Source organism: Hippocampus bargibanti, linkage group LG09, assembly GCF_051943395.1.
Source record: "Hippocampus bargibanti isolate YZ-2025 linkage group LG09, ASM5194339v1, whole genome shotgun sequence".
Classification (NCBI taxonomy): Eukaryota; Metazoa; Chordata; class Actinopteri; order Syngnathiformes; family Syngnathidae; genus Hippocampus; species Hippocampus bargibanti.
Window position 1 is genome coordinate 3,447,501 of NC_142742.1, and position 24,790 is coordinate 3,472,290.

At 36.5% G+C, this 24,790-nt stretch overlaps 2 protein-coding genes across 7 annotated transcripts in view; both read right to left on the reverse strand.

Moving 5' to 3' along the window:
* exd2 (exonuclease 3'-5' domain containing 2) overlaps positions 1–957 on the reverse strand; it is a 14,092-nt gene extending 13,135 nt beyond the window's left edge. Inside the window, exon 1 of one of the 2 annotated variants that reach the window (XM_089004102.1) lies at positions 836–957. The gene's annotated coding sequence lies outside the window, so the exon portion shown is untranslated. Of the gene's footprint in view, positions 1–279; positions 347–835 lie in introns of those variants that run through there. The other variant, XM_089004103.1, reaches the window with a different exon arrangement.
* A 1,741-nt stretch (positions 958–2,698) lies between these two features.
* numb (NUMB endocytic adaptor protein) overlaps positions 2,699–24,790 on the reverse strand; it is a 30,881-nt gene continuing 8,789 nt past the window's right edge. For 2 of the 5 annotated variants that reach the window (XM_089003805.1, XM_089003804.1), the window contains exons 2-11: positions 20,342–20,478; positions 16,597–16,671; positions 12,940–12,972; positions 12,407–12,481; positions 10,872–11,012; positions 10,587–10,791; positions 8,031–8,324; positions 7,797–7,940; positions 5,297–5,497; positions 2,699–4,050 (exon numbers count right to left, since the gene is read on the reverse strand). In XM_089003805.1, the coding sequence (XP_088859931.1) occupies positions 3,371–4,050; positions 5,297–5,497; positions 7,797–7,940; positions 8,031–8,324; positions 10,587–10,791; positions 10,872–11,012; positions 12,407–12,481; positions 12,940–12,972; positions 16,597–16,671; positions 20,342–20,467 (1,974 nt within the window). In that variant the 5' untranslated portion in view covers positions 20,468–20,478 and the 3' untranslated portion in view covers positions 2,699–3,370. The remainder of the gene's footprint in view (positions 4,051–5,296; positions 5,498–7,796; positions 7,941–8,030; positions 8,325–10,586; positions 10,792–10,871; positions 11,013–12,406; positions 12,482–12,939; positions 12,973–16,596; positions 16,672–20,341; positions 20,479–24,790) is intronic. The other 3 variants (XM_089003807.1, XM_089003808.1, XM_089003806.1) reach the window with 3 other exon arrangements.

Sequence of the window (24,790 nt, forward strand, 5' to 3'; positions counted from 1 at the left end):
AATTAATACCAATCACAAGAGACTGTGAAAAACGGTGCTTAAACTAATATCACGCAAACATTGACGCGTGTTCATGCATTTAGCAAACAATTTAGTGAATAGTTAAAAGAGTTGAGTGGAGAAAGCACTTCAGGCTAATAACCTGTTCAAGAGCTAACAGTCCAAACAATGTGACGAAATGTCAAGTTAATTCTAATTACATACAAGGTTGAGTTGCCCAAAAGCAATTTTACGATATATTATTGTTCTAAGAGTTAAACGGAGACAATTATGACTTACCTTTTGAATAACTAATTTTCTTTTGGCCACCACGCCTCACCCTATTGGATTTCTTCTGGTGGTGTGCGGTCAGAAGTCAAAGTGTTATTTAAAAAAATAAGCATAATACGCGTGACGACGTGAAAATTATTTAAAATGGGTCAAGAAATTAGTAAATTAAATTGGGAAGCAATTGTCAACGTCCAATCGGCGTGGATGATTATGTGTCGAACTATATAGCAGCAGTTAATTTTTTTTATTAATCTGGTTCGTTTAAGGTATTGTTTTTTTAATCAAATGTTTCTTATCCCTCGGCGTGATATTTGACAAAATGACACTACTGTCGAGTTAACGTTGTTTGACATACAAAATACAAAAAAAAAAAACAAGAGCAGTGTAGTCACATGGAGAAAACGCAGCTTTAAAAATGTCGTTTACTTAACGTGGGCGGGTTCATGTTTTGCCAGCGATGTTAGCCGCTAGCTAAACTTCGAAGAGGCTGGCGTCTTCCAACGCAGCGATTATGTGTCACAACAAATTAAAACGAAGCGTTATTTATTCAATAAAACAATCGTACCTCGATAGGTTCCGTTAAACGAGACTCCGCCGTCTACCGGCACACGTAGATGTATCTTTTTTTCGAATAAACTCGTCGGTGAGCTTCCGGGTGCTATTTATATCGGTAAACATGGGTGTTGCGGCGCGGCGCTGAAGACTCATTAGCGCCAACACCTGGACAGGAGGAATAACAATCCGAAAAAAATACAGTAATAAAAAATACTACTATTACTACTACTACTACTACTAATAATAATAATAATAATAATAATAATAATAATAATAATAATAATAATAATAATAATATTTCATTTCTAAGCACCTTTCAAAACTCTCAAGGTCACCCTACAGTCACAGGAAATGTTTTTCTGCGGGTTTTTTGTTTTGAATATTTATGCAGTACTAAAACTCAATATTCTGTAAGTGCTGCAATTTAAGTGAAAATGACAAAAACCCTGGCACTGGAGTGGACACATATTTTGTAAATCGTCTGGATTTTTGCACATCATCTGGCAGTGAATGAGTTAAGTTGAGGTTTGTGCAAAACCAAACACGGGGAATTATTTATTTATTTTTGGGGGTGGGATGGAGATGAGTTGTTGACCCCCCCAAAAAAAAAAAAAAAAAAAAAAAAAAAAAAAAAAAAAAAAACGTAAACCAGCCATTGTTGCTGTCATGACGTCTTATTTACAGTCGCCCACAAAGACAAAAAATGTCATAAAAAAAAAAAACATGCCAAAAACTAAAGCAGCTGTCCATTCACAAAATCTCTTGACAACACATTAAAAATGAGCACGTCTATGTGAGATTCTTTATATATTTATATTTCAGTAAAATATACATCTATATGAATAATATACATATATTTCATTGTTTTTTTTAGTGGTGTGACAAAAAAACAATTTCAATCCAAAAACTATTTGATTGATTAACTCATTCACTGCCATTCACAAATTTATTTGGGAATTGAAAATATGATATAGAGCGCCATTCCCGAATTTTATTTGTTTTTTTGGGTGCTGATAAAGCGCTGGCAATGGCCTCTGGCAATGTTTTTTTTTCTCTTCCACAAGGGGGCAGTGTTGCCCTTTTTCCATGTTAATAATAATAATATTAATAATAATAATACATTTCATAATTTAAAAAAACAAAATGATTATGACGAAGGCGGAAGTATACGCCGAAACATGTCAGGTATTTGAACACCTATAATACGCTGTCTGTAAGTAAAGAATCTGCTTTAAATTAGATATCAAGTAGACAGGATGAACTTAATACGATTAGTACAACGAAAATGATTATATTATATTGTATTATATTAATTATATTATTTAATTACATTACATTAATTAAATTATATTACATTAATTACATTATATTATATTAATTAAATTATATGTTAAATTATATTATATTATATTAATTATATTATATTAATTATATTATGTAATTACATTACATTAACTAAATTATATTACATTAATTACATTAATTATATTATATTATATTATATTATATTATATTATATTATATTATATGTTAGCACTTTGTTCCAGCTTCAGCTGTTTTTCAAGCGCGATAAACCAATGTGTACGTATTACATTGAATTTGGAACAGCCGCCCTCATTTCAAGCTAATATAACTCCAGACCCATATGATTTAGGAATTAACTATTTTTTTTCCTGATGAAAGTAGAGAGTGTCAAGTTTTTTTATGCTGAATTTAATCTTTATGTAGTCCTAAAACTCAATATTCAATGGGTCCTGCAATTTGAGAGAAAATGACAAAAACCCCGGCACTGGAGTGGACACCTTTTTTTTTTGCACGTGTCTGGCAGTGAATGAGTTAAGAGGTGAGTTGATCGAACTGAACCACCATAAAATGTGTCAAATAACCTTTTATTGGAGAAATATATTTAAATGAAATGCCACATTTACGATAACCTACAGACAAATTTATTTGCATTGTAAAATGACAAGAAAGTCATTGCATCGTACCCGACTGAAGCTAGCAGTACCATATTGAATCAATTCGCCATCCCCAAGTGAAACCAGACCAATCAAATAAACAGTCCATGAATTGTATCGCAACCCGTGTACGTGTGTACGTATTAGGATACACATCAAATCATCCTTTATTGGAGAAATACACGGCCCATATAAATACAAAGTACACGTAAAGACACACACGGACGCACACGCTGATTCGTCGCTATTCTGTGCCTTTGGCAAAATGACGGTTGTAATCTTGTCGCTATTTAAAATATACTCGATGCATAAAAATAAACATTTTGGCATTGTCTTGCTTTACTTTTCCGCTCGGGTTGAGAATTGTGTGGGTAAAAAAGCGAGTATACAGGGAGTGGCGGTTCCACAGGACGTTCAAACAAGCACAGAGAATGCGGAGGAGAACCGTGAGCAACAGCAGCATGTTTTTCATTGTTTAGAAAGGGGGCGGAGTTCGCCGATGAAACCCCTCCCCCATCATCTCGTGACCACCGCCCCCAAAATGGATTCCGCGTCCCGTTCCGCCTCCCTTTCCTCAGGCACGGTCATCAGAGTTGGATCTCAAAAGTCTTGCGCAGCTCGGTGGAAAAAGGGTTGGTGGGCGACGGCGTCGCCCGCTGGTGCGAGCGCCCCTCTAGCGCCACCCACTGAGCCTCAAAGGCGTCTTCCTGCGGCGCGGCGGAAGCGGTTAAGGAAGTGGCTGGGGGTTGGGGCGGAACAGCCCAATTGTTCGCCCCGTTGAAGTCGCCGCCGCCGCCGTCGGGAGGGTGCGCGCTGACTACGGCGGGCGACGGCGGAGGCTTGATGAAGCGGCTCGGGGTGACGACAACCGGAGGCGCTACGGGGAAGGTTTGGGGTTGCGCGGCTGAGCCGAAGACGTTGGCCACCATTTGCGAGGGCGTGATGCCCACCACGGGTACGCTGGGTCGTGGGAAGGAAAGCCCGTTGGACATGGGATGGAAAGCAGTTTGACGCGGAGGTAGCAGGGGGACGTACGCAACCGGAGGTAAGGGCGCCGCCGGAGGTATAGGTGCCAAGGGAGCGGTGAACGGTGCGACGGGCGTTGCCCCAACTGCCGTGACGGTGTCCGGTCGAGGAGCCCGGACAGATTTGGAAACCTCCTCCAACCATTTTTCCGCTTCAGACGGGGTGCGCTTGTGCGAGGGGGTCACCGGAGAAGACGTGGGGGGGACGATGATGACAGGAGTGGACGAGGACCAATTTCCTACTGTTTGGACATAAACAAAACTCTGTCAATGTTTTGTGTGAAAGGTACCACGTGGAATGGGGGGTGGTTGCGTGCTATGAGATCAAGAGAGTTAACGGAGTTTCCAATACAGTGATATCTCGGTTTACGAACCCCTTGGCTTACGAACTTTTCGGTTTACGAACGTTACATTGATGAAAATTTTACCTTGGCATACAAACTATTTTTCGAGATACACACAACGAGTGATGTTTCGTTCGCGAACAAGCCCGTTCTCCTAACAAGAAAATGGCAGCCGGCTTGTTTTTTGTCCTCTATTCCCCGCCCCCAGTCTTTGGTTAAAGCCACGTGATTGGTCAAGATCGCAGCAGTGAAGGGAGGTGGTTTAAACATTAAAGAGACAGGCAGACGACAGAAGAGAGAGTGATAAAATGGATAGAAAACAGTGAAATTTGGAATCGTTTCAACTTTGATAGTTCAAAGGCAGAGTGTAGACTGCAAGGTTAAATTCCCATCAATCAGGCTCCACAAATAACCCGCACAAGCCATCTGTACACTTGATTCAAAAAGCCATCAACCCAGCTAAACGGAACACAATTGATGAGGAACAAGGTAAAATTATCGCAGAGAAAGCACCTACAAGGGATCATTCCTCAAGATGGTGAAAGAAGAAGGCTACGTTCCTCATCGAGTGTTTAATGTTGATGAAACCGGCCACTCCATTCCATCAAGCCATCAACGACCATCACAAAAGTAAATAAAACGACTTTATTATATAGTACAATTTATTTCTTTAATTATAATACCATAGCACATTCATTATACATAAAATAATGTATATTTTGCATAGTTTTAAGGCTTAGAAAATTAAAAAGTAGAAAATTATGCGGACCTGGGAACGGATTATTCTCATTTTAATGGTTTCCTATGGGAAATTAATTTTTGGGATACACACTTTTCGCCGTACACACTCTGTGTGGGAACCAATTAAGTTTGTAAGCCAAGGTACCACTGTACTTGAAATCGGTTAATGGTTCACAGAAGACAAAGTGCCCAAAACAAGTCATGAAATTGTGCAAAAGGAAATGATGCAGTCGCTGTTAGCAAAACGTATGCGTTTTTTTTTTTGTTATCATTTCAAATAATGTATGACGTTCTACAACTTCTATACGGGAATTGGAATCATTTATAAGGGCAGCTATTCGCCAAGCTTCCTCGATCCTAGTGATTATGACATACATTTGTTCTGTCAGTTATGTCCTCTTACCCGCAATTGAAGGGGTTGGGACCCCGGCGGAGGTCTTGGCCCAGGGGTTAGTGTCTCGAGCGGGCAGGGCAGGGGCCAACGCTGCTGAATTCGGAGCCGGGGGAATAATACCAGCAGCGGTAGGAAGCGGCGGAGGAACAAGAGGATGTGGATGGGGAGCGGAGAAGGAAGAGGCGGTGGTAGCGGCGGAGGAGCCGTTGACTACAGAGGAGCGACGGGAGGACGACGGGGGACGAAGAGAAGGATGGTTTAGTGTTCGACATGCCAGGCGGAACATGTTACAAGACAGAAAGTATAATAATAATAATAATAATAATAATAATAATAATAATAATAATAATAATAATCCATTTGATTTCTAAGCGCCTTTCAAAACTCTCAAGGTCACTTTACAGTCACAGGATAAGTTTTTCTGTGGGTGAGCAGCGGCAGCCACACTCAACCCGGAAGTAACTCAAATTGATAGAAAGCTAGCTAGCAAATAGAAGGTTAACAGCTACCTAGCTGTGTTTATTTGTATGTGTGTTTATTAATTTATGATTTTTTGAATTTATGAAATTATGAATTTCTGATTTTACGCATTTATGAATTTACACATTTCTGAAATTATGAATTTCCGAAATTATGAATTTATAAATTTACGCATTTACGAATTTATGAGTTTACGAGTTTACAAATTTATGAAATTTCAAATTTATGAATTTTCGAATATATGAATTTTCTAATTTATGAATTTTCAAATTTTCGTATTTTCATATTTTCTTATTTATGTACAGTAAAGTCTCGTTATATCGATATTCAAGGGAGTCCGAAAAATATTGATATAACCGAGACTATCGATATATCCGACCCTGTTTGCATGTAATTTTCTCCGTGCGTGCATAGAAATAGTATCGATATAACCGGGACTATCGATATATCCGATATCGATATAACGACACTTTACTGTATTTATGTATTTATTTATGTATGTATGTATTTATTTATTTGTTAGTTTATGTCCACAAAATAACAACATGAGAGATTGGCCTTAGATATCATCTGTATTTAGATCTGCAATTTTATTTTTAAAATTGTTTTTTTTTCTTCTAATTTGCGTAGTTTCCATGTCCTATTTTTTGATATTTAGTTCATCATTTTGTATTAAATTTTAAATTTGTCTTCTATATACATATCATATTTATATAACTTAATCTGTTAAGTAGTTTTTATTTGTTGGTATTTTTCATTTTTGGTATTTTTTTTTCTAATTAGTGTATTTTGCATGTCCTATTTTTGACATTTTGTATGAAATCTAAATATTTGTCTAATATATAAATAATGGAATATTAATATAATCATGTCATATTTTGACATTTTGTAAGAAATCTAAATATTTGTCTAATATATAAATAATGGAATATTAATATAATCATGTCATATTTTGACATTTTGTAAGAAATTTAAATATTTGTCTAATATATAAGTAATCTATTAATACCATCATATAATTTATAGAATGGTAATAATATAATAATATAATAATTAAATAATGTCTCATATATATTTTTTAATAATTATGCATTTTTATCAAATGAATGTGTAATTTATTGGAACATATTCACTCACATTTTCATTTTTTTAAATTTTTATATATATTTATATATTTATAATTTTTTAAAATATATTTTTCTTGTATTAAAAATGTGATATTTGACAAAGACTTGCTTCAATATTTATTTAACATATAAATCATCAAATATATATATCATCATATAATTTATTGAATATAATAAGCGAATATTTAAATCATGTCTAATTTATTCGTTTAATAATTCAGTATTTCGATCAAATGAATATGGAATTTATTGGAACTAATATCTAATAATCACTAATATTTTCATTTTTTTTAAATATTTGTAAAAATATCAACATATACATGAGAACACAGATATATTTATTTTTATTAAAAAAATGTCAATTTTTGTAATACTTTCAATTTATGTCACTTCTGATTTATATTTCTGTACATTAAAACTGATTCGATTTTTTAGTGTATTATTTAGACCACAGGTGTCAAAGTCGAGGTCCGCGGGCCAAATCCGGCCCACCACATCAATTTTTTCGGCCCGCGAAAGCAAATCAAACTTGTTAAATTCCATGATGATCGCTAAAATCTGAGCCAAAATTTCATATTTTTGGATGTCAACCACAATAAAAGTCATTATTCTTGACTTCAGATTTGAAAACTAGTTATTCATTCATTGTTGTGTGCTCTATATGTAATATTTGAAGGGATTTAAACATTCTAATGGCTTCCCCAAATTCATAACGGCCCTCGAGAGGAAACCATAACTACAATGTGGCCCGCGGCAAAAAATGACTTTGACACCCCTGATTTAGACCATTACTCCTATTTTGCTTTATGCTAATCTGCTGCATTTTTTTTTTTTTTTAGCATAATGGCTACTTCTAAGTGCGTCACGGTGTTACGAGCTCTCCGCGTGGGAGCGACGGTTACCTGGCACGACGGGTGACTGCGGCGAGGTGAGCGCTTTGGGCATGGGCGCCGAGGAAAAAGGATCCTCCGGGTGTCCGCTGAACGCCGTCGTAATCTGAGTGCACAGCGAGCTTATGCTATCGTTCTCTCCTTCCACCTCAGGCACTGAATGCGGTGGGGGGGGGGGGAGAACATCAATTAGAAGAGCGGTCGCGTGTGTGTGTGTGTGTGTGCGTCTCTAGACCCCCATCTGACCTGCATTCCTGATGGGGAAGTCCGACTTGCGCTGCACGGTGGAGGGTAGCTCGTTGATGCGCAGCGACGACTGGCGTTTGAAGGGCGACGTCTTCTGGCTGAGCGCCGGGAATCCGCGGAAGGAACCTTGCCTGGCCAGCGCCTCGGCGGGGGCGTGCCGGCGCGGTATACCCAGGGTGTTCATCGAGAGCGGCGGCGAAGACGAGGGCGACGGCGGGCTCCCCGACTGAACGGCGGAGACGTTGACGACGCCGCCGCCGGATGAGTTCGCCGCTATCTTTGTGTCGCTCTCAGCTGTTGTTGAAAGTTGTCACGGCGAGTGGGGAGTTTTTTTAGGATTGTTTTAGGACAAAAATGACAACAATTGCTGGATCTTTCATTTGATAATTCTCCTTAAAGGACAAATGACGTCTCCGGACAACAAAAATTATGATTATTATATTATTATTATTATTATTATTATTATTATTTTTTTTTTTTTTTATTGTTATTATTAATCTATATCATAAATAAATGAATATATAAATATAAACCAATATGTATTGCATTTTAGTGGATTGTCATTATTATTGTTATTATCATTGTCATTATAGTTATTATCATTGTCATTGTAGTTATTATCATTACTATAGTTATTATTATTATAGTTCTTCATAGTATTGCATACTATTATCATAGTTCTTATAATAATAATTATTATTAGTATAAATATTATAATAATAATAATTATTAATATGCTAATAATAATAATAGTATTATTATTATTATTAATATAATTATGATTATTATAGTTATTATTCTGATTATTATAGCTATTATTAATATTATAGCTATTATTATTCTGATTATTACAGTTATTATTATTATTATAGTTATTATTAATATTATAGTTATTATTATTATTATAGTTATTATTATTATTATTATAGTTATTATTATTATTATTATTATTCCAAACAAATACAAATAAAACCTTTCCTCAAATACACACCTCCCACATTCATACAGAATTTTTCTTTTCAAGTAACCTCTTACCAACCATCATCTAAGTGCTTAGAAATGAAATGTATTATTATTATTATTATTATTGGTGTTATTATATTATTATTATCATTACTATTATTTTTATTGTTATTATTGTTGTTATTAATCTATATCATAACTAAATTAATATATAAATATAAACCAATATGTATAGCATTTTAGTGGATTGGTATTATTGTTATTATCATTATAGTTATTATCATTGTCATTGTAGTTATTATTATTATCATTATTATAGTTATTATTATCATAGTTATTATTATAGTTATAATAATAATTATTATTATTGTAAATATAATTATAATAATTATTAATATGATAATAATAATAGTAATTATTATTACTATTATTATTAATATAATTATGATTATTATAGTTATTATTCTGATTATTATAGTTATTATTAATATTATAGTTATTATTATTCTGATTATTATAGTTATTATTAATATTAGTTATTATTATTATAGTTATTATTAATATTATAGTTATTATTATTCCAAACAAATAAAAATAAAACCTTTCCTCAAATACACACCTCCCACATTCATACAGAATTTTTCTTTTCAAGTAACCTCTTACCAACCATCATCTAAGTGCTTAGAAATGAAATGTATTATTATTATTATTATTATTATTATTATTATTGGTGTTATTATATTATTATTATCATTATTATTATTTTTATTGTTATTATTGTTGTTATTAATCTATATCATAACTAAATTAATATATAAATATAAACCAATATGTATAGCATTTTAGTGGATTGGTATTATTATTGTTATTATCATTATAGTTATTATCATTGTCATTGTAGTTATTATTATTATCATTATTATAGTTATTATTATAGTTATTATTATCATAGTTATTATTATTATAGTTATAATAATAATAATAATTATTGTAAATATTATTATAATAATTAATATGATAATAATAATAATAGTAATTATTATTACTATTATTATTATTAATATAATTATGATTATTATAGTTATTATTCTGATTATTATAGTTATTATTAATATTATAGTTATTATTATTCTGATTATTATAGTTATTATTAATATTATAGTTATTATTATTCCAAACAAATACAAATAAAACCTTTCCTCAAATACACACCTCCCACATTCATACAGAATTTTTCTTTTCAAGTAACCCCTTACCAACCATCATCTAAGTGCTTAGAAATTAAATGTATTGTTATTATGATTATGATTATGATGATTATTATTACTTTACTGCTGTGAAATGTAAATTTCTCCACTGCGAGACTAATAAAGGCAAATCCAATCCAATTATTATTATTATTATTATTATTATTATTATTATTATTATTATTATCTAAATCCACAGAAAATGTCCCCCAGGTCATTCAGAACAAACTAGCGTCCCTGTAAAATGAGCACTGAGTTGGAAACATGATCATCTGAGAGCTTTCAAAATAAAACATTTCCACCTGGCGGCGACTTCCGCAACGAAAACAATACCACGAAACGGCACCTTTTTTGGAATCCTGGAGCTGCCTCATGACTTCCTCCCGTTCGGCCGCCTCCGTGGCCGTGGTGACCCGGAAGGAGCCCTCGCGGGTAAAGGTGGTCCGGTTGGCATCAAACGTGGCGGTGACGCCACATTCCTTCTCCCGCTTTTGCTTACGCTCCAAGCAGGCGGCGAAAGCGCAGCCCACGGCGTGACTCAGCCGCTCTCCCTTCGCGTATGATATCGCGTGGTCATGTTTGTGATAATTCCTCCATTTTTTTTTTTTTTTACCCCCTTCGACGTTCTCACCGAGTCTTTAACGGCCATGAAGCAATGACAGATCCAACGGCGCGTCGTCCCGTCCCGGCAGATGTATGAAAAGGCTCGCTCAAAGTTGCGGTCCGGCGCACAAAATGATACTTTCTCAATCGTCTGGTCGAGTATCAGATCCTGTGGAAATAGATAATTACCGTCTATCAGGCGCCATCACTGACATCATCAACTCAAGTATGACCGTACCGATGATCATTTTGTGTTTGGGAGCATGTATTGATTTATTTATCTATCTATCTAGCGAGCTGGCTACCTAGATACCTAGCCAGCTACCTAGCTAGCATCTTCCGGGTAGAGTGAACGCTGGCGCGAATGTCTGCCGCTGCTCACCCGCACCAAAAAAATAAAATGTGACTGTAAAGTGTCCTTGAGAGTTTTGAAAGGCGCTTATAAATGAATTGTATTATTATTATTAAATTAAATTATTATTAAACTCTCAAGGACATGTTACAGTTTATGATTTTATTTTGATAGTATCCTGTTTTGGGCAAAAAATATATTAAAATCTCAATAAAATATTTATATATTATACTATGGAAAAAAAAATGTCGTTCATTGGGTGTGCTCCTTATACTCCGGTGCGCCTAATATTTGGGAAAAAACACGGAAAATACACCATTGTGTTTGCGCCTTATACTCCCGTGCACCTTATACACCGGAAAATACGGTAATTTAATACAGTGATACCTCGGTTTACGAACCCCTTGGCTTACAAATTTTTCGGTTTACAAACGTTAAATTTATGAAAATTTTACCTTGGCATACAAACTTTTTTTCACACACGGAGCTGCCTCAATGAATGATGTGTCGTTCGCGAACAAGCCCGTTCTTCTAACAACAAAATGGCAGCCGACTGTTTTTGTTCTCTATTCCTTGCCCCCAGTCTTCGATTAAAGCCACGTGATTGGTCAAGAACGCAGCAGTGGTGTTTGAAACATTAGAGAGACAAGCAGAGTGTAGACAGCAAGGTTAAAATATCCCATCAATCAGGCTCCACAAACAACCCGCACAAGCCATCTGTACACTTGATGCAAAAAGCTATCAACCCAGCTTAACAGAACACAATTGATGAGGAACTAGATAAAATTATCGCACCTACAAGGGATCATTCCTCAAGATGGTCAAAGAAGAAGGCTACGTTCCTCATCAAGTGTTTAACGCTGATGAAACCGGACACTCCATTCCATCAAGCCATCAACGACCATCATGCAGGTAAATAAAATAACTTTATTATGCATTACAGTTTATTTCTTTAATTATAATACCACCGCACATTTATTATACATAAAATATATATAGGTATATTTTGTGTAGTTTTAAGGCTGAGAAAATAAGAAAGTAGAAAATTATGTTTTATGGGGACCTGGGAACTGATTATTCTCAGTTTAATGGTTTCCTATGGGAAATTAAATTTTGGGATACACACTTTTCACCTTACACACTCTATCTGGGAACCAATTAAGTTCGTAAGCCAAGGTATCACTGTATTGTTATGACTAGTGTTTTTTCACCTTTGTTTTGTCGTCGACCACACGTAGGCCATCCGCCGACACCCACAGCACGGCGCGTATTGCTTTCTTCCCTGCCTGCGTGCAGTTCAAAAAAACACACACAAAAGACATGTTTAAGTTAACAAACAAACATGACCGATCCACATTAAAAGTTGGTGAGCCACTCAAGCCAAACGGAAAAAGAGAGAAATAAAATTGGTGTTCAGGTGCCCCCTTTTGGTTAGAACGGGAATGGAAAAAAAGTGCGCGAGTTCCTTTGACGGTCATTCACATCATTTTGTTTTCACTTTTTGAGTCATCGGAAGACAAGTTGTTAACACCACTCGCACACAAACAATTAAGTGACCCCACCGTGATCTAAAACTTTGCCCCCACATGCATTTGTGTGTGTGTGTGTGTGTGTGTGTGGTGGGTGGGGGGGGCGTTCGTGATCCGGCCTTTAAAAAAAAGGGTGATTTGTTAAAAACGTGAGAGAAAAAGAGAGAGAAAAGTGAAAAAAAGGCACTCGGACTGGATACAAAATAACAACTTACTTTGGAAAAGAATCCTTTGAAGAATTTCCTGTCCTGGATGGTTGTTTTAAAAAAAAAAGGAAAAAAAAAAACAGGGTAGGTGAGAGGGATGGGTGAGCGGGGTGGCGGGGGTAGACAAAGTATGACCTGGTCGAAATAAGGAGGGAGTTGATTGGGTTGTTTTATGATTGACTGATTGTGATCGATACTGATTGGAGATCAATTGTCGTTAGCATTAGTAGCCCCCCCCCCCCCCCCACCACACACAGAAAATGCACACATTATGTAACAACCTAAAACAATAAACCAAGCAGGAGTGTCACAAGTGGTGTCACGCTAGGTTTCTGTTTTGAATATATTGAATTATATATATATTGAATATAATAAGAATATTGAGTTTTATAATAATAATAATCAAAAATAATAATAATAATAATAATAATAATAATAATTTCATTTCTAAGCGCCTTTCAAAACTCGTAAGCTCACTTTATTATAGTCACAGGATACGTTTTTTTCTGTGGGTGAGCAGTGGCAACCACACGCGCCAGCATCCACTCAACCCAGACGTAACTCAAATCGGTAGAAAGCTAGCTAGCCAGCTAGTAGGTAGCTAATAGATAACCAACAGATAACTAGATAGATAGCCACCTAGATAGCTATATAGCTAAAAGCTAGCTAGATAAGATAGCAATATTGCTCAGAGCTAGCTAGCTAGATAGGTCGTTAGCTAATACACTGAATGTCACTTCTTCATTTCCTTTCGGCAGCGGCAGCCACGTGCATCAGCGTTCACTCAACCCCGAAGTAACTTCAATAGATAGCAAGCTAGCTAGCTAGTGAATATATAGCTAATAGCTAGCGAATAGATAGCTATTAGCTAGCGAATAGATACAAATGCGAGCTTGCGAGGCAGACGTTCGCGACATTAACAGAAAAAGAAAAATGGAATATGGGAAAATACGTCACAATAACAACTCCTCGATTGAATCGTTTCATCATCTGTTGCCATGGCAACACATCTTAACTCATTCGCTGCCATTCACGAATGTAGTCAGAAATTGAAAATAGGACGTAAAGCGACATTGCTGAATTTGTTTGGATTTTTTTTAGAACTACATAAACATTCACTGCAGCGTAAGAAACCTTAGACTCTCTTCTTTCATCAGAACATTAGGGATGTATATCGGGTCAGAGCTACCAGCAAAATTTTAGTTCGCTGACGAAGCTTTTCGGATGGGGAGCAAAACGTCCGACAGCTTACACAAATGTCAGGAAAAAAAACGGATTAATTAAATGTATTATTATTATTATAAATGCGTTGAAAATGATATTTCCTGACAGCAGAAACATTTTTGGGGGAAAATTTGACAAACTGAAATCACACGGGCTAAATTAACTCATTCACTGCCAGACAATGTGCAAAAACGTGTCCACTCCAGTGCCAGGGTTTTTGTCATTGTCACTCAAATTGCAGGACTTACAGAATATTGAGTTTTAGGACTACATAAACATTCAATTCAGTGTAAGAAACTTTCAACTCTCTTCTTTCATCAGAAAAAAAAGAGTTAATTGCTAAATTATGTGGCTCTGGAGTTATCTGAGCTTGAAATTAGGGCAGGTGTACAAAATACAATACATATATTGATTTATATAGCGCTTTAACAACAGCTGAAGCTGTAACAAAATGCTAACATGGACAAAAGGCAAATGCAGCCCCGTTGTGGAATGAGGAAAAAAAAAACAATACCAGAGGTCCGACCAGCGCTTTATCGGCACCCGAATAAATTTGAGAATGGCAGCGAATGAGTTAATTGTTTTGTAAAACTAAGAAGTTCCACCGTGATTCCAGCTCAGACTCATAGCTGACAAAAAAAGGGTGTGAGTTTGATTTTTGAATGTTCAACAATCAGGGGTGGCCGGGTGTGTGGTTGTATGTGTGTGTACAGGAGAGAAGGCGGGTTAGGGGGGGGGGGTCAAGTCGAGGCCACCAAAAAAGAAACCAGATGCAGGCTAGTCTTTACTCTTAATCCCCCCCCCCCCCCTCTCCACTTTGTGCCCCCGCCGGTAAGCCGTGGAAAGGCGTGCCGCGCTGCTCCTGTTACGCGCCGGCCGAGGTCGAAAACGTTTGATTGCGCAATTTAGCATGTTAGCCGCCAAGTCGGCTTGTTAGTGGCATATGCAGATGATGATGGTGGTGGCTATTGGTTAGCTGTAGGGAGCAAAATTGTGGGGGACGGCATGGGCAAGATGAGTAAACGGTTGGGAATTGGATGGGGGTTGGGGGGGGGGGGCGGTTGAGGCAATTATGGACAACAGCACAATTAAAACCTGCTTAAAAAGACAAACAAAAAAAAAATATATATATATATAACAACAGGTAACACAATTGATTAATTTGGGAGGTTTGAAAATGCAGGAAGGAAAGTGGCGATTGGACACGTTAAAAGGTAAATAACCATTTTTTACGCTATAATTTGCTGTTTACTTTCTACACAGTTTTCATTCATTGTGCAAAAATCTAATTGTAACATGTAAATTTACATATTTTGAGCCATTTTAATGCTTAGAAATCATTTATTGTTGAATATTTGGTGGGTTTGGAACGGATTAGGTCATTTGCATGGAAAGCGCGTCTCGGTTTACAAATTTTTCTCATTATGACAATTTTTCTTGGACCAATTAATTAATCTGTTACATTTAGAAGCAAAACTATTTTTTTCCCCTTAAACCTAACTAATTAATTTTTTTTAACGGCCTCTTTAACTTATTCGCTGCCATTCTTGAATTCAAAATTATAAAATTATAAAATTATAAAATTATAAAATTATAAAATCGTACAATTATAAAATTATACAAATATACAAATATACAATTATAAAATTATAAAATTATAACATTATAAAATTATAAAATCGTAAAATTGTAAAATCGTACAATTATAAAATTATACAATTATACAAATATACAATTATAAAATTATAAAATTATAAAATTCTAAAATTATAAAATTCTAATATAAAATTATATTATAAAATTATAAAACTATTATTACTACTATTATTATCACTATTATTGCTACTATTATTGCGACTATTACTACTACTCTTACTACTACTCTTGCTACTATTATTACAGTAAAGTCTCGTTATATCGATATCGGATATATCGATAGTCCCGGTTATATCGATACTATTTCTATGCACGCACGGAGAAAATTACATGCAAACAGGGTCGGATATATCGATAGTCCCGGTTATATCGATATTTTTTCGGACTCCCGAGAATATCGATATAACGAGACTTTACTGTATCATTATTATTATTATTATTATTATTATTATTATTACAGTTGATCCTCCGGAACGCTGATTGCGATCATACTGAGAAAGATCCCCGAAGACAAACGTTTGGTCTTTTACTCTAGAGTGGCGATGAGTTCACGACAGGGGCGGCGGGAATCTCGACCGACAAGATTCACCTGCCCTCACCGCCCCCTCCCCCTCTCAAATATACACAACAGACAGAGTGAGAGTGAGGAAAAAGACAGCTAGGGAATGTTGGAGCAGAGTGGAAGTTGACGAAAAACAGCTTCTGGAGCGAGAAAGAAAACCTGGAGCATGCAGACAAGAGGAAGAAGGATGTCCCCACCCCCCTCCCCCTTCAAGGAAAACCTACCGTCTTTAGTCGCTTGACCGCGTCCTCGCAGATGTGCATGCCCCGCGACTCTTCCACCTCCACGTGTCCCAAGTACTGCAGGAAGACACAAATCAGTACTCACAGAATATTGCCATTCAAGTTTCTGTTTGCTAGATGTATGTATGTGTGTGTATCTGTGTGTGTGTGTGTGTGTGTGTGTGTGTGTGTGTGTGTGTGTGTGTGTGTGTGTGTGTGTGTGTATGTGCATGTGTGTGCATGTGTGTGCATGTGCGTGTGAGTGCATGTGTGTGTGTGTGAGTGCATGCGTGTGTGTGTGTGTGTGTGTGCGTGCATGTATGCATGTGTATGTATGCATCTATGTATGTGTATGTATGTATGTATGTATGTATGTATGTATGTATGTATGTAATGTAATGTAAATTTCTCCACTGTGAGACTAATAAAGGCATATCCAATCCAATCCAATCCAATCCAATCCAATGTGTGTGTGTGTGTGTGTGTGTGTGTGTGTGTGTGTGTGTGTGTGTGTGTGTGTGTGTGTGTGTGTATGTATGCATGTGTGTGTGTATGTATGCATCTATGTATGTGTGTATGTGTATGTATCTATGTATGTATGTATGCATTTATTTATGTATTTACGTCAGGAACAAGGCCTCTGCAAGGGCTTTTGGGCAGAATTCCATGTTATGCGTGTCACTCGGAAACGTCACAAGCCATTGTGCGCACCCGAGAGGAAGTCCTTACCCTTTCCTCGCAGATACGGGGCGAGCGACACTGACCCGACCCGGATCACCCTGCCCTGAGCGCTATTTCCAGAGCGCCACGCAACGCTAGTGAGTCACCCCGTACGAGCCCGTTCTCCTAGCAACAAAATGGCAGCCGACTGTTTTTGGCGTCTATTCCCCTCCCCCAGTCTTCGGTTAAAGCCACGTGATTGGTCAAGAACGCAGCAGTGAGGGAAGGTGGTTTAAACATTAGAGACAGGCAGACGACCGTGAGAGAATTTCAACTTTGATAGTTCAAAGGTAGAGTGTAGACTGCAAGGTTAAATATATCCCAACAATCAGGCTCCATAAATAACCCGCACAAGCCATTTTTACACTTGATGCAAAAAGCTATCAACCCAGCTAAACAGAACACAATTGATGAGGAACTAGATAAAATGATAGCAGAGAAAGCACCTACAAGGGATCATTCCTCAAGATGGTGAAAGAAGAAGGCTACGTTCGTCATCAAGTGTTTAATGCTGAGGAAACCGGCCACTCCATTCCATCAAGCCATCAACGAGCATCACAAAGGTACATAAAATGACTTCATTATACAGTACAGTTTATTTCTTACATTCTAATACCATAGCACATTAATTATACATAAAAGAAGGTATATTTTGTCTAGTTTTAAGGCTTAGAAAATTAGAAAGTAGAAAATTATGTTATTATTATGGGACCTGGGAATGGATTATTCTCATTTTAATGGTTTCCTATGGGAAAATAATTTTTGGGATACACACGTTTCGCCTTACACACTCTGTCTGGGAACCAATTACATTTGTAAGCCAAGGTATCACCGTATCTGTCACAGGTCAGACGATTTTTGTGACGTGTTGGGAGACATTTGACATTTTCAGTCCTTTATTCACTTCCGCATTGTGATTCATGTGTATTTTTTTTTTTAAATTATGATTTTGCTTCCATTCGAAACAGAGGACTGCGGTTCTTTGTACTGATGGTTAATTCTTTCATGTTATTTCACAGCACCGACACCACCGTAGAACACTTTGCCCGCTTTCCAATCCGAAATGGAAGTGTTGATCTTCGTACTTTTTATCTTTTTCCTGTTAATCAATATAGCAATAAAGCATGTCCATTATCGCCGTCTTCTCAGTGGAAATGAAACTTCAAACTTCAGTAACGAAGCGCGGAAAGTAAAACCTGTACCGGAAGTGACAACAAACCGATGTAATGAGTGTCAAGAAAATAAAGCACAGCCATCTACTGGTCAACTATGGGATAGCAGTTAGAAACAAATGTAACTACAGTACAGTAAAGTCTCGTTATATCGATATCGGATATATCGATAGTCCCGGTTATATCGATACTATTTCTATGCACGCACGGAGAAAATTACATGCAAACAGGGTCGGATATATCGATAGTCCTGGTTATATCGATATTTTTTCGGACTCCCTTGAATATCGATATAACGAGACTTTACTGTATTTACAATGATTATCGCTTGACGTTCCAGTTTTGTAGTTTCTGTGTGCGCTTCTGTTTGCATAAGAAAACTCGTGTTGTCAAAATATTCGATTCTCGCCACCCGCAACCTGTCTGTTCACCTTCAGCGCCTACGAGACTAATTATGGGCACTTGTGTGAGGGGGAGGTCAAATCAATGACAGTTTTATATACTACTTTAACAACTGAAATAAAAGGTTCAAGAACAATTTTTAAAAAAATAATTAAAAGAATCACTGAAAGGGAAATTCAAATTTCTTAATTGAAAATATATTTCTCAATGTCAAAGATTTACACCAGACAGACAAGTTAACTCATTCACTGCCAGACAATGTGCAAAAGTATGTCCAGTCCAGTGCCAGGGTTTTTGTCATTTTCACTCAAATTGCAGGACCCACAGAATATTGCGTTTTAGAACTATGTAAACATTGAATTCAGCGTGAGAAACCTTAGACTCTCTTCTTTCATCAGAAAGAAGAGTTAATTCCAGTTAATTCCTAAATTATATGGGTTTGGAGTTATCTGAGCTTGAAATGGGGGGCAGCTGTCCACAATACAATACATACATATTGATTTATATAGTTAGCTAGCTTTCTATCTATTTGAGTTACTTCCGGGTTGCGTGAATGCTGGCGCGTGTGGCTGCCGCTGCTCACCCGCAAAAAAATGTATCCTCTGACTGTAAAGTGACCTTGACGGTTTTGAAAGGTGCTTATAAATGAAATGTATTCGTATTATTATTATTATTATTATTAATCTACATCATAAATGACACACCATTATTATTATTATTATTAATCTATATATTAAAAATATGACACACCATTATTATTATTATTATTATTCTATATCATAAATAAATGAAACACCATTATTATTATTATTATTATTATTATTATTATTATTCTATATCATAAATTAATGACACATTATTATTATTAATCAATATCATAAATAAAAGACACACCATTAATATTATTAATCTATATCATAAATAAATGACACACCATTATTATTAATATTATTATTATATATCATAAATAAATGACAGACCATTATTATTATTATTATTATTAATCTATATCATAAATAAATGACACACCATTAATATTATTATTATTAATCTATATCATAAATAAATGACACACCACCATTATTATTATTATTATTATTATTATTATTATTATTATTATTATTATTATTATTATTATTATTATTAATCTATATCATAAATAAATGACACACCACCATTATTATTATTATTATTATTATTAATCTATATCATAAATAGATGACACACCATTATTATTAATTATTATTAATATTAATATTATATATCATAAATAAATGACAGACCATTATTATTATTATTATTATTATTATTATTATTATTAATCTATATCATAAATAAATGACACACCATTATTATTATTATTATACGTCAACCCTCCCCCGGAACAAAATGTGTGCATACCGCAATCGGGTCAACGCGGAAGGAATTCGGGAGTGTGTTTGATCGAGTGTCACCTTGACCGCAAAGCTGCATTTCCCGTTTCGGACCGCCTCCTCATCCGTCTGCCACTGGTGGGGCCGGCTAGACTCCGGTACGTAGATATCCTTCTTCCGCCGGAAACTCTGCCGTAGCTTGTTCATTGCGGAGCTCCCTGCAGGAGGTCAAAGCGGTTTTGATTGATTATGTAAAAAAAAAATGCATCTGTGGTACAATAAAAAGCGATCAGATTTATTATGTATAAATGGTGCTGTCTTATAAGTTAGCCACATGCTAAAATAAAAGGCAGGTGATGCATTGAATGGTGATTTATCTGCTTCATTTTTTTTTTGGGGGGGGGTGTAAACTTTACAAAATTGCACCAAGCACAACAAAAACAATGCAAATCAATATGTGGTTTGGTCACGTCAACATAACTATTCCGACTCGGGATGAGTGAGTATCAATACCCGGTTTTGGGTCAATACCAGCCCAATTTCAAAATATCGGGTACTTTTGAAGATACTAGCCATGACTACAGTGATACCTTGGTTTTCGAGCATAATCCGTTCCAGAAAGCTGTTCGAAAACCAATATGTTCGAAAACTGAAACATGACTTTCCATTATAGTCAATATAAAAAGAATTAATCTGTTCCATGTCTACAAAACAACTTTTTAAAGCACTTTTTAACAATTTTACAGCATAAACTTGATAAACACCGAATGGAGCAGGACATTTGTAAAATGCTATAAAAACAAACTGTAATATGTTTTATTTTCACCAATTTTAACATCAACATTAACATTGGAACATTAAAACATCTCTCTCTCTGTTCGGCACTTATCCTGACTGCTTTTTTAATCTTTATTGAACAATACTAAAATGTCTGCTTTCCTTCTAATTTCGCCATCAACACTGTGTTTTCAGACAAAAAAAAGTACCCAAAATGCATTGTGTGTCGCTTTCTCGGTCAGGGGCGTTCCCTCCGTGACGTCACTTAGGGCATCGTCATCAACTCAAAAACAAGACTTCCTGAATATTCAGCGCGAGTCTTAAAACGTAAAATATAGTGGTGGAATCTTTGTAAAATGCACTCAGTAGAAGTCATTTGAAGTGATTTTACACTTTAAAGGACAACTGACACCTCCAGACAAGTTGCATCCATAATTTTACAAAGATTCCACCGCATATAGCTATCTTTTACATTTAAGACTTGCGCTGAATATGTCTTGTTTTTGAGTCGGCGACGAGTACTCATGTCACGTCACTGAAGGAACGCCCCTGACCGAGAAAGGACGCATTGTAGTAGTCCTTTCATTCACGTCAATGCATTTTGCGGTACTTTGTTTGGTCTGAAAACTTTGTGTTGATCCGTGTTGATGGCGAAATTAGAAGGACAACACATAAATAACGCGATGGTGAATCGTTGTGTGTTGCACCGAGCATCTATTTGATATTCGCTGACAAAAATTCGAAGGAAACAAATCAGCCTGTTTCCACGGAGCTTTGTCACCATCTTCTGCCTCTTTTGGGTGCTACATTTCCCCGCCTAGATACCTCAAAATGACACGGAATTAATTCTTTAATCGATTGCAAACATGTATGCTTTCCTCTTCGGAACTATTTGAATCATATTCATAACTGGATGAGTAACAAGAAAGCATCTTCTACGAATCTGACGCCATTGTTTGGATTCTCGAGCAAGGCAAGACGTCTTAGCGTGACACCACGAACAAGGGGGTGGGACCTTCTGAAACTGGCCACTTCCGGGTTAAATTCAAAGTAGTTTTTGGCCACTTTAAGTCATTTTTATTGGTGTTTTGCATTTGACTAAAAATATCATACTGCGTGTTTTGGGTATTTTAGATGCTATAAAACGTTTTTCTGATGTCAGTTAGGAAACAAAAAAGTGATGTCGGTTGTCCTTCAAATGTTCTATATAGTCAATTCTTGTGAACCAATATTACACTTGGGGTTATCGAGGGCTAAAAACTTTTGAGTTGCTTTGAGAACCAACCGCTTGACGTGATTGTCCTCTCAATTTGGCAAGGGAGATTATCGGGCTACAAAGAGACCCAATTAAAAATCCTCTGATCCAAATGAGAAGTGAGAGGTGCGGCCATATTTGAAGGACCGGACCGGCTCATGTTTGGCTCGGTTGCTCGTAAACCGAAGGTACGCAAGTCAGTGAGCCGTAGCATTCCGACATTTTACCGCCGATAACTAAGATTGGAGATCTGATGGGATTAAAAGATTTTTTTTAATCCAGGGAGATCTGACTGTCTGCACACAACACACACACACACACACCTACTAGTACAAGACACACACCCAACGAAACCCTTTGTGTAATAAAACCCGTTCGACGAGACGGGCTGTGGTCGTCGGTGGGGTAGGAAAGTGTTTGAGGTGAAGTGAGACGCTTGTTTCTTATCTAAACTGGCCAGATTGGAGCGCTGCACAATGGAGCATTCGACCCTGACACGAAAACACATCAAACATTTGATGAAACGGGAAGGGGGCGGGTGGCCGGTGGGGGAGGGTTGACCAAAGGTGGACCTTAAAAAAAACCTGGAAAACTACTTTAATAATAATAATAATAATAATAATAATAATAATAATAATAATAATAATAATAATAATAATAATAATTTCCAAGCACCTTTCAGAACACTCAAGGACACTTTACAATTAAAAAAACCCAAATAATAAAGCGCTAACACGGACAAAAGGCCAATGCCGCCCCCTTTGTGGAAGGGAAAAAAACATGGCCAGCGCTTTATCTGCACCCAAACAAGAAAAAAACAAAACCCGAACAAATTTGGGAATGGCGCTCTACGTCATATTTTCAATTCACGAATAATTTCGTGAATAGCAGTGAATGAGTTAAAGCGCGATATAAATCAATATATATTGTATTTTGTACAGCTGCCCTCATTTCAAGCTCAGATAACTCCAGACCCATATAATTTAGGAATTAACTAGTTTTTTTCTGATGAAAGAAGAGAGTCTTAGGTTTCTTCCGGTGCATTGAATGTTTATGTAGTCCTAAAATTGAATATTCTGTGGGTCCTTGAATTTGAGTGAAAATGACAAAAACCCTGGCACTGGAGCATTTTGACCAGTCCCTAAACTCGTTGCAGTTATGCATATGCGACAAAGCGACACTTCCCGTGTGGCGTCGCGAGGTTTAAAAGTATGTCTGCGAGCGACGGGGATGATACTGTGTGCTTCCTTCCTGTACAAAGATGCAGAAAAAAACAGATTAAGCTGCCAGGGTGGGGGTTGGGGGGGGGGGGGGGGGGTCCGGTGTGAACGCCGGGCTTGGCAGGTGGATCGGAATGAATCATGTAAGGAACTTTGGCCGTCGGCCATGAGGTGAGAAGACTTGTTTAGTCACACCTGGCGAAGACAAAAAAAAAGCAAGAAAGGCATGGAAAAAAGGGTTTCGGCTCAGGTTTATCTTGAAATGGATTTCGGCCCTTTTGTTTACAAACGAAAAGCAGTAGGGGAAGATCCGCCGTGCTATCTTGTTTTCTAGTAACTTTGGCCCATAGCCCAATAAAGCAAAAAAAAAAAATGGCCGTCGATTTATCTTTCTTGGATGAGAAGGTTTCTTCAGCTGTCATCTGGACTACTTTGAAGGTGTCGGACGTTTCGCTTCTTATCCAAGAGGCTTCGTCAGCAAACTAGTCTTTTGCTGGTAGTTTCGGCCCTATATATATACATACATACATACATACATACATACACATATATATATATATATATATATATATATATATATATATATATATATATATATATATATATATATATATATATATATATACATACACATATATATATATATATACACACACACACACACACACACACACACACACACACACACACACACACACACACACACACACACACACACACACACATATACACATATATATATATATATATATATATATACACACATATATATATATCCCTACTGTCCAGACGTGGTGGCGCGAGACTCTGCTATGATTGGTCCCTGCTCTCAGGTTGGGGGGGGAGCAGAGGACTACTCCCTGCGGCTACACTGATTACTTCTATTGTCCTGCCCGAGTATGAGGTCTTAGCGCCATTTGCCCTGGTATCACCTCATCAGCATAACTAAGCCTATGTTGCCGAAGAAGTCTGTTGTATGACCGATCCAAATTGAACCTCACCCCACCATGCCGATTTAGTGAAGGATTTTGCTGTTTTATGAAAATAGCTTCTTTTACTCCCCTTTCAAACCATCTACTTTCTTTCGCTTATATTTTAACCTTATTGTCATCAAATGAGTGGTTGCTAGCAGTGGACATATTTTTGCACATCGTCTGGCACTGAATGAGTTAATTTCACAACGATACCAAACAAGCTTTCAATCGTTTTTTTTTAAACACATTAGCTTCTGTAGGAATAATATGAATATAAACATAATGTTTGCGGAAAACAGTCGGA